Genomic DNA, 11,313 nt, shown 5'->3' with positions numbered 1-11,313 from the left:
ATATATATATATATATATACCTTTGACCATTTAATGATCCGATTAGGAGAGTAGATGCTTTATATTCAACTTATGTTAAGAAGATAGAGGGAGACCTAAAAAAACTTGGACATATTGTATAATAAATGATCTTAATCTATTGGAATTAACGACAAATATAACACTCAATTGGCCGTAATGGAGAAAAAAGATTCATGCAGCTGACCCACTTAGCGGTATAAAGGCTTATGATGTTATTTCCTGCATTTTGTTCTATTTGGTTCATATTTGTGCCTTTTTAGAGTTATTTTTTGTATGTATTTGCAAGTTCAAGGTAATACGTTAGCAAGAAGGGAACATGTGAGCTAAGTACCACTTAGGTGCCCCATTAGCATTCTGTAGCCTAGCACAAAAAAGCAGTAAGATCGACGGCACAGTGTCCTATTATGGTGCCTGATCGTCCGAATTCTTCCCCATATGGCCTGGAAACAGAGCAATGGGAAAGTTGATGCCTAAGCCAGGTGCATAGGCTCTTGCTTTACATTTTGACCCAATGGCAATCCATGTGCCGAAGCACCAACCTAAGGAGCGCTCCAGTGCTAGCTTAAGTACCCAAGCACTCGACGTTGTTTTTTGGCAATTTCTATGGTTGTGGCATTGAGAAGATTTAAGCAACATTCCAAAGGTCAAATGAGAGATTTCAAGGGAGAAGATAGAGAACAAGCGAGAAAAAGCCAAAGGGTGACGAAGGGTCTCACTAGAGAACTTTCAAGAGCGGTCAAAGCACATCAAAAGGAGAAGTGTGTGAGAGTGTTGTGAGCATGAACAAGTGTTCCCTTGAGTGAGATAGAGTGTTTGAGAGTGAGATCAAGTGAATTGTGTACTCAAAGTGCATGTGAACATAGTGGATTCATTAGAACACATGTATTCTAGTGAAGCATATTGGTGGGATTGTTTAAACTACAATTGCTTTGGTTTTGAAATGAATTTCATGTGTTCTTCTCTAATGAGTAGGAACTTAATATCTCACTCACTTGAATTGAAAATCTATGCAAGTTAATACTATCAATGAATTGTGTTTGATTAATTAACTATTGAATTGTTAGATCCAATTTAGGGGAGTTCTTCTCACTTAAAAACCATAAGCGTAGTTTGTAGTAGAGCCGTCAAAATGGCTTGTTGTTTGCAAATAACTCATGTTCAACTTGTTAACGTGTTCAATTCATTCGCTAAAAAAACAATCTGAACACAAACAATTTTTTTTACGCTAAATATATAAACGAATCAAACTTGAATAAAGATTTGTTTGCTCATGTTCGACCTAATTTGGCTCAAAATAATATATATTATAATTGATGAGTATTATTTTTAAATAATTTAATTGACTTTAGGGCTATAAAGATTTATATTCAATTTTTATTTTTAATTAATAAAAGAGAATAAAAATACATTAAATTCTATTTAAATGAATATTTTAATATAAATAACTAGTTTTAAATCTCACCCATACCCTTAACTTTCTACGTCTACGTGATTAGGGTAGTCAAAATGGCTCATTGTTCGTGAACAACTCGTGTTTGAAACTTAAACAATTTTTTTGCACTCAATTTCTAAACGAGCAAAACACGAGCAGTTGTACTTTTAACGAGCCAAGCCTTGGCTTGCTCAAGCTCAGCTCGTTTATGAATCAATTCATTGCAAAAATTAGATATAATCACTTTTAAAAATTCATAAAACTGCGACACATCAAACTAAACATTGGACTAGTAAACTGCGACACAAAATTAATACATGTTTTATTTTTATCTACAACAAAAATAAGAAAAACAAGAGTTATTATGTTTATGTCATATTAAAATGTAAAAAGAAATTAAATTGCTTATAAATTTAAAAAAATAAAATATGATTAATCTAATTTAGTTGTTTGTTTGCCTACATACCATACATACCTCTTAAGTCCTATGGAATTATATATCAACATTAAACTTCATATTTTACATTTATATTACCCAAATTTTGTGCATCACATCAAAAATATCAAAATTTTTATTTAAATAAGATCAAAATTCACTTTTTTATTTTTAAATAAATTATACCAATGTAAAAATTGAATGGTTTTAGATATTTATACATATGAATCAGATGGTATCATGCTGCAAGTCTTCCTAAATTTATCAAATGCGTCGAAGTTCAGGTGGCCTGCCAGAGAAGCAAAGAATACGACGGGAAAACTTGAGCTAACCGCTACGCATCAGAATCCGCCGAGAGAATTCATATAACCAGTTATCCTCATTTCCTAGCGGTTCGCCCTCCCAGTTCCCTGGCTTCGCAATAGTCAAACAGGGAGAGAGGCCACCGGTTGCACCTCACTCCATCTCCAGATAAGGCTCCAGCTTCTGCTGGATTCTGTGGTCTAGAACCTCTAAACCCTACTCATATCTACTTGCGCATATCACAAGATCAATAGCTCCGGTGAGGCCCCACCCATGTCCGCCGTTCAAGCGTCACTCCTCTGTCGCCCCTCTTTTCCGCCTGGTTTACACCGTCCGGCTCCCTCTCTCTTACCTCACAGCCGCGTCTCCGTTTCTCCTTATTCCGTCTCATTTTCTATCCCTTACTCCCATCGCCGGTGCCTGGCTGTCTCTCCATTTCGCGCATTGCCTGAGAAACACGAGCCGAATCCCTACGAAGATGTTTTATCTTCGAGTCAGGAAAACAGCGGCCGTGACGAGCCGACCACAATGGTTGGAGGTTTGGGCTCTGTGGAGAAATCGTCCGTGGTAGAGGCAAGGGCTGAGGCGCAGCAGAATAGATTTCCGTTACTGGTGTTTGTTGTTGGCATGTGTGATTTGGTAAGGAGAGGGTTGGGCAGGCTGGCCTTGTTGGAGTGGCTTAACTGGTGGCCTTTCTGGCGTCAGGAGAAGAGGCTGGAGCGTCTCATTGCCGAGGCTGATGCGAACCCTAAGGATGCTAGAAAGCAGAGTGCTCTCCTGGCTGAGCTCAACCGGCACAGGTTTATTTTTTTTAATAGTCTCTTTTGTCTTCCATTTTGCTAGATAAACTAGTTTGTTCTGTTCAGATTTTTACCTATTGTTGGCCTTTCTTGCAAAAGTTTGTATTTTGAGTTGCTTTCTGGTTCTTTGAATCAAATTGTTCTCAGTAGAAAATCCTTTTTCTTAAAAATAATTAGTAGGTAGATTGTCCATTGCATTGATGCTGTTTTATTTAATTTACCGGTTGTCAAGTAGAAAGCTTATTTATCCGATATTTTGTTTCTTTGTCCATGTTACTTGCTCATTACTTTAGTTTCTAGTGCACTTGATTGTTTGTTCATGATAGTTCATTAAACCTTTTTAATGATCTATCACAGATATGCATGATTTAGCATGCATCATTATTGAGTGTGGCACGGCTCCTTAGTTCCGCTCCATACACCTATATTCCAGTGGGCAAATGTGATGAAATGCTGTGTTATATAATACCTGAATTTTTGGTTTGGTTTTCTTGATTGTTTGGGAGTTGTGCTTACAATTTACTTAGATAGCTTTGCAGGTGGCTTTATTATTTTTTTTCTATATGTTGATTGATGCTTATGCTGACAACCAAGAATTACTTTTTGTATGCAAAAGTAAAAATTATTTTCCCCTTGTAGGATATGTATTTCAAGCGTATCAAAACCATAATTCAGTATTTGGGAATCTCGATAATATATTTTTTAAATTATCATTGGAATTTAATATGATAAACTGAAGAGAAAAATTTTTCCTTTATGCTTGGCAGATTCAGGCTAATAAGCTTTCTATCTTTGGATAGGTCACTTTTTTTTTGGAGTACCCTTTAATGTTCAAATTTTTAGGGTTTGTTTGGGATCAATTTTGTTTTTAATTTATGTTTTGGGCTTTGCATCTATTTTTAAAATATTTTTTTTTTGCATGCTTTTATTTTTTGTTTTAAAAAATAAATTAGCTTATTTTAAAAACACTCAAAACATGTAAAAATTATTTTGAGTGTTTTAAAAAATAATTAAACTTATCAGAACATACCAAATATATTTTATTTTAAGTGAAAATGTATACAGTACAAAATAAAAACACAAAATAAAAATAGAAATCAAAAGTAATCCCGAACGGCCCCTTAGCTTTTCCAGCAATATCATTTACTATTTTGCTGTGCAGTATTAAGCAAGCTGCACACTTTTTAGATTGACCACTCTGTACACATTTGGAGGATCATAAGTTATGTTAATAAATTTTTTGCAGACCTGAGTCTGTCATTAAACGATTTGAGCAAAGAGACCATGCAGTTGATAGTAGAGTGGTAGTAGAATATCTGCGAGCTCTAGTTGTCACCAACTCCATTGCAGAATATCTTTCAGATGAGCAATCTGGCAAGCCATCTAGTCTTCCAATGCTGGTAGTTTCTAGCTCTTTTCCTATTTGTTTTTTACGTATGCTTTTGATTATCAGGATTCTACTTTTTGGCCCATCAAGAAGTTTTATTTTTTAAAAATATTTTTGACTTCGTGTTGATTAAATATAACTTTGTGAATTCGTTTCTCGCCTCTTTCATTACTACTCTTTTCATTTTTACATTCATTTTTTTTAGAACTGTAAATTACAAAAAGGCTTGTTACACACCTTGGTAAAATTTGGGTTGTGGAGATGCATGCATGGTTCTTGTAATTTTAAATGGATGGCTTCAATTATTGGGAAATTTTCTTTTTATTCCCTTTAGTTGTCTTTTCTGTGAACAAACCTTATGGTTGCTTAGTTGTTTTGTTCTGGCTCCAGTAAAATTATCTAAGAAACTGGAGGAACCTTCTTTCTTGAGAATATATATATATATTGTTTCAAAGTAGTAAATGTTTTGGAAACTAACATATAGCATCTTTCTCTATCTATTTTATGTCTAGTTTTTTGGTTGCCTTAATTCACCACAAACTTTCTGTTATTGGTAGATTTCCATTTTCTTTAGTTTCAATGCCTTCAAACAGCAGGCTGGTTTATAGAAAAAAGCTCTTTTTGCCTATGTAAATTTAATGAAGAGTTAAATCAGGAAAAAAATTCTAATTCTACTAGTATTTCATATTCACAATAAGGTTTTTGTGAATTTTTATTATTTGTATGCCTTGAAAGGATGGGCAGAGATTCTTACTGAACATTTGAAGATATTAAAAGCATCTCAAAGATGCAGGCAACAATTGAATTCCGATTCCTTGAGTATTGTGGTATGACCGCCATCAAAATCGACATGTTTTTTCACAGAAATTAAGCCAAATACAATTTTATTTCCCAAACACTAATTCAAAGCAATACAACATTAATAACTCACACGAATACAAAATATAAGCACTACAATTTGAGAGACAGGCGATATCTCCCAATTCCTACAATTCGAGAGGTAGTAAATCTTTCCCAAACCCTAAAACTAAAACACAAGGCTCAATCTCATGCATAGTACTAACCCTAAATATGATACTTATACCCAACAACAAGAATAATAAAAAGTTAAATTGTTCTTAGACATGCAAAAGTCAAAATTGCCCTTAGTCTAGACACTGACGTAGCGATACCCCTCAAAGAGATATTTTTTCTTCAAGGTGAGAAAAAATGAGAGTGTTTCCTTTCCTCCGTTATAGCTATCTTTATTTTTCCATCCTATATCTCCTTTACCTCCTCGCCATGCAGCATGAGAATTTGTAATTTGTGATCTTTGAAATAGTGTGCTTGGGTAAATTTCTCATCATATTGAAAGCATAACCTCTTGGCTCTTTTTTTTTGAATCTCTGTTATAGTAAGCTTCTTGAGTGTTGCTCCCAGTCAAGGCCCATTATTTTTGTCCCATGCAGCCATCGTTTGGACTTCTGCTGTTTGAGCTTTTGGTATTGTCGTGATTGTAGCAGTTCGACACGACGCGACGCTCGATCTGTGCTGCTCCTGCTGGCCTTCTCTATCTGGTTCTTATCCTCTACCATCTGGTCTGACTCCATTGTCTCTTTCAATCCCCGTGGTCTCAATAATCGGAGTGCTACTCTTATGTCAGACTCTAGGCATTTCATGAAATTTTCCCCAAATTCAACTTCAAAAATCCTCCTCAGCCGTCCTTATAGTAGTCAAATTTCTTATTATATTCTTTGACAACTCCCTTTTGAGTCAAGACATAGAGTTGCTTATGTGGGTCTTATTCACGAGTGACTCAAAAATATTCCATCAAATAATTTTTAAATGCCTCCTACAAACAGATCGAGCATCTGACCTCCCTCCACTGAAATCAGGATAGAGTTTTCCCTCCAAGCATAACCCTGCTGCAATGAGTTTTTCCTTCACATCTAGCCCATTCATTGTAAAGTATCGCTCGACTCGATAAACCCACTCATGTGCTCCTTCACTTTTGAAGATCGGCATCTTCAGCTTCCTAACCTTAGTATCTCCATCCCAACTTTCTCTCACTTTGTTTTTTTACCCCATGTATCGAGGGCAAAATTCCTCCTTCTATTTTAGCCATATCCCCTCCCTGCTTCTCTCCTTTCTTCATTGTGCTCCTCCATACCTCTTATATAATCTCTTCTCCATGTTTCGAACCAACCACTTCCATCAGAAAACTGCAATCCACCCCCAATTAGAGCTCTGAGAGGGGGTTCTAGATGTGGGGTTGCTTTCCTCTTCGCGTTCCTCTCGTTTAATCTCTCTTTTTCAATTTGGTAGTTCAATCTCTGGTCAACCCTTGGTTAGGATTTGCAAATCGAGCCGCCAGCGTGGTTTTGGTTTGCATCTCAATAAGCCTCCTCCTCATCTCCTCCTAGCACCCGAATCTTTTTTTCATGGATGAAATTCTATCGTCTATGGGGGCAAACATTTCTTCTATCTTGGATTTAAGTTTGCCCACATTTTTTTTTTAATTTCTTATCAAAATCATCTACTTTGTTGGCTTTCATTCATTCCTTTCATTTTTGAAACTTATATGCCGCGATACCGTAGTTGGTTAAAATCGAGTTCGTAAAAATCAGCTCGAATCTTGAGGATTTCCCAACAAGCTTAACTCATCTTTCTTCACAGGAGATGGAAGATTCGTCGTCGCCTTCCCAACAAGCCCTTGTCACGATTGTATTCATTGCTAGCTAGCTAGCTCGATCGCGTTATATAGTAGTTGTTACCTTATTGTGTGCCCGTCAGACTAGGTCACGAAGGCATTTCTTGTGTGCTGCGATCTAGTCGGCCTTTCCTATACCTCACAATCCCATTGGTCTTCACCGCAAGCACCAATCACGAGGGCCTTCCTTGTACCCCACAATTTTGTTGGCCTTCCCCGCAAGCACTAATCGTGACTACTTCATGAGGACAATGTGGGAGGAAGTGAACGAAGGAAGTTTCAAGTCTCTGTAAACCGTGATCTCGTCATTTGCCCTGCAAAATTAAAGTTGTGGGCCTCTGTAAGCTGCGAGCCCGTCATTGCCTTCTCTGCAAGCATGATTGCTACTATATCGTCATGATGTGATGCCATCATTGCTTCAACGCGATCCCATTGTGGTTTCCCTGCTAGCCCAATCACACACAATCCCGCCGTGACTTCTCTGATAGCTCGATCGTAACTGTATCTGAACTTCTGTACGTTCCTTCTCCTTCCTCCAAGAGCCACGGTCCTCTTCTCTGAGAAGATAACATTCTTTTCTTTTCAAATTCTCAAATTGATGCTTTGATACCAATTCGATACTATCCGACGTCAAAATTGACACGCTTTTTCATAGAAATTGGGGCAAACACATTTTATTTCTTGAACTTCAATTCAAAGTAATACAACACTAATAACTCACATGAATACAAGGATAAACACTTCTACAATTCAAGAGGTAGGCGATCTTTTCCACTTATTACAATTCGAGAGGCAGAAAATCTCTTCCAAACCCTAAATTTTAGATTCACCTCATGCATAAACCTAACCCTATGCATAGTAAGCTTATTTATACCCTACAATAATAATAATAATTAAAGACGATTGTATTTAGACATGCAAAAGATAAAATTGTAGCACATTGTTCTAGTCAACTATGCTAAACTGAGTGTGTGCAGTTATTTTTCTTCAATTCTAACTATAATTTGGTTTCCACATTGTTTAATTTCTTTTTCTTTTAGCGTTATGCTAGCTGGATTTTATAATCGTGGGTTTCTCAGTTATTTTTGGAAAATAATTTTTGGTTAGTAGCTACAAGAGTTGAAGGAGCGCGCAGCTGGAAACGAAGATGGATCTTATCGTAATCCTGGCATCTCTGACAAGCAGCCATTGCATGTAGTTATGGTGAGGTCAAGGAAACGAGACCCATGATTTCTGTCTTATTTTGAGTTTTTTTTTTTTTTGCGCAATTCACTGTTTGGATTGCCATGATTTCTGTCTTATTTTGAGTTATTTTGAGTTTTTTTTTTTTTTGCGCAATTCACTGTTTGGATTGCCAGGTCATTTACTTGATACTCTAAATTTCGTCAGGTTGATCCCAAAGCATCTGGTAAATCTACAAGATTTGCACAAGAACTACTTTCAACAATCATATTTACAGTGGCTGTGGGACTGATGTGGTATGCATTTTTGCAAACTTAATTGCCTTTACTTATATTTGTATCCGAGGAAATGCATGCCACCTGTAAGATTTTTTATTGCTTTTCAAAAGCTGTTAGATTTTTTATTCTAGCAGTTTCTTTTCTGTTTCTGCATGAAATAAATATTATTTTTGCAAATATGGGTGGTAGGGATTGACATTTCTTTTGTGAACTTTTTGGGACTTCAGTTATTAGCTTTTATTTTTTATCAATAATTCTGCATATTAGTAACACTTTTTTACAGGGTAATGGGTGCGGCAGCACTCCAAAAGTATATTGGAAGTTTGGGTGGGATTGGCACCTCTGGTGCTGGTTCGAGTGCTACCTATGCTCCGAAAGATCTGAATAAAGAAATTATGCCAGAAAAGGTACTTACTGTCTGAACAATTCATTTGATTTGAGCGTCTTTTATTTGCAATGCGAACTTGTTTGGGTTTAATCATAATGCTTTTTTTAGACTGAAGAACTGAGCAAAATAAATTGGCCATCTAAACTTATGGGCAGATGTAGTTAACTTACGAATCAAATATGATTTATAATATATATGATTAACACGGTAAACTGCGATCAGTTCAGTTTTGATTAACTTAGGTCCTTGGTTTGGGAGGCTTGTATGGAGCTTGAGGTACATAATATAGTTTTATTTGTGTTAAATTTTTAGAATTTAATTTGAAAATTTAACTTGATGTCTGTTTGAGCCTGTGGTTTTTGTAGCGACACATCTTTCTTTGATTTTTACATGTCCAGCCTGGTGTAAATGCTATATACTTTTTAATTTTCAATGCTGCCAAAGCTGCAGAGTGATTTACAATACAAAAAGGCACATGAATGCAGAACCACGTTGCACCTATGTATTTGATTTAGGAAGTGCAACCTGTGATTTCATTGTTTACCAAGTTTTTGCATGTACAGAGATAAGAATAATAGCAGTCTATATTTTCCTTGCCTTACTTTCTTGTTGTGTTCCATGCAGAATGTCAAAACCTTTAAAGATGTGAAGGGCTGTGATGATGCTAAGCAAGAGCTTGAAGAAGTAGTAGAGTACCTTAAAAATCCAGCAAAGTTCACCCGCCTTGGAGGGAAGTTGCCTAAGGTTTGTGAATGCATAGATCGTTAATACTATAACTTTTTATTTTAAGTTTCTTAGCAATCTTTTCTATCAGCATCCCTGCATCCCAATACAATCGCTTTGCTGTAAGCACTGGCAAAATATTTAGATATTTTTCTGGTGGATGGACTAGTTTTAAGACTAATTTCAGTTTGACTTGCGACGAATTTTAATCATTTTTGCGGTAGGATTTGTTATATGGGAAAAGGGACATCAATAAAATAGTTAAGATAAGAGAATGGAGGTGAAGATTAAAGGAAGTCGTTAGATTTATCTAGAGGATGGAAATATTATTTAAATGATTGCCAATTAAGTGTCACACCCCAACTGACTCCTCTTTTTGGGTTAGCCGTGGCGTGAAAGAGGCAGAGTCAAACCAAATTCTCACTAGCACTAGTCCCGACTTGCAAACTCTGGACACAGTAGGTGATGGACTAGTCTAACTAACTCGCCGTAATGTACATAGTACATTTTTAATTCATTATTTATTCACATTTATATATACTTGAAATCATGAAAAATCATATCAAGAAAAAAAAATATATATAGTTGCTAAATTCAAAATAATAGAAACACGTATCCAAAAGTTTGTACACACTTTAAAATTATAGTGTAAAAGTTGTACATGTCGCACCTAGTGACTTGCTCAGATGTTCTTTATCCCTTCCTAAAATTACAACATAGCATGTGCTATAGACTCAATGAAATAACCAAGGCTAAATAAAGAATTTTATGGACGAAAAATAAAAAATGTGCATGATCATATGTAGCTCATGTACATGTTCACAGCAAATGTCACGATGTGTTATAATTGTATAAAATATGTAAAGATAGACACGTAATGGAGAGAATCATGACAACCGTATAAAATATGTATTTCATCTATTCATCTGTAGGGTGGAGGAAAAAAAATTATTTTGAAGGAAAGGGGGGGGGGGGGGGGTGGGGGGGGGGGGGGGGGGGGGGGGTGATATGGGAGGATGTTAGAAATTCTAGGTTATGACTAGGATTAGGCTAATTCTGATACCAAATGATACATGAGTTAACCCAAAAAATAATAGAAAAATTAAATATTTTTACTGAAAACAGATAGAGGTTACAAGCATAGATACTTGGAGCTAATAAATAACAAAGACTCAACACGAGCTCAACTAGGGTTGAGGTCGAAGGCGGTGCTGCTGTAATTTAAGGAGAATAATAACTAAAATGGGTTGGGTGGTGTATGAAAACAAGGTCCTCGGGGTGATAGTGGCAACAAGAAGGCGGAAGTTGTAAGTGGGAGGTGGTTGGAAGGGGTAGTAGCAAGTTGGAGGTGGCTAGAAGAGAGCTGCAGCGGGTTGGAGGTGGCTAGAGGGGTGCAACAAGTTGGTAGGTGGTTAAAGGGGTCAACAGCAGGCAGGAGGCGGCTGGAATGGTCGACAGTTAGGTGGACGGGGTGACAACAACCATGGAGACTGTGGTAACGGAGGAGGGGCAGGGAAGCTGGGAACTTTAAACAAACACTATTCCAGGATGAGTTACAGTTGTAGCGTCTTCTCGCTTCGGATATAATCCTAGAATGGAAAACCTGGATGCCGGCGGCTATCCTGATAGATAATCGAATAAAAAAATTGCCCTAAAATATAAATAATATATATT

The 11,313-nt window shown here is 36.6% G+C and overlaps 1 protein-coding gene across 3 annotated transcripts in view; it reads left to right on the top strand.

Annotated features, from left to right (window-relative positions):
• The first annotated feature begins 2,158 nt into the window (after positions 1-2,158).
• Positions 2,159-11,313, top strand: part of LOC110037883 (ATP-dependent zinc metalloprotease FTSH 11, chloroplastic/mitochondrial) — a 37,243-nt gene continuing 28,088 nt past the window's right edge. For all 3 annotated transcript variants that reach the window (XR_002295374.1, XM_020742611.1, XM_020742610.1), the window contains exons 1-6: positions 2,159-2,992; positions 4,239-4,392; positions 8,179-8,271; positions 8,458-8,546; positions 8,812-8,935; positions 9,541-9,660. Coding sequence is in view for 2 of the 3 variants with exons in the window: in XM_020742611.1 (XP_020598270.1) it covers positions 2,466-2,992; positions 4,239-4,392; positions 8,179-8,271; positions 8,458-8,546; positions 8,812-8,935; positions 9,541-9,660 (1,107 nt within the window). In the remaining variant the exon portion in view is untranslated. The remainder of the gene's footprint in view (positions 2,993-4,238; positions 4,393-8,178; positions 8,272-8,457; positions 8,547-8,811; positions 8,936-9,540; positions 9,661-11,313) is intronic.

This window comes from Phalaenopsis equestris, unplaced genomic scaffold, assembly GCF_001263595.1.
Source record: "Phalaenopsis equestris unplaced genomic scaffold, ASM126359v1 Scaffold226392, whole genome shotgun sequence".
Lineage (NCBI taxonomy): Eukaryota > Viridiplantae > Streptophyta > Magnoliopsida > Asparagales > Orchidaceae > Phalaenopsis > Phalaenopsis equestris.
Note: the sequence above shows the minus strand (reverse complement) of the source record. Positions and strands in the feature narration are given on the sequence as shown.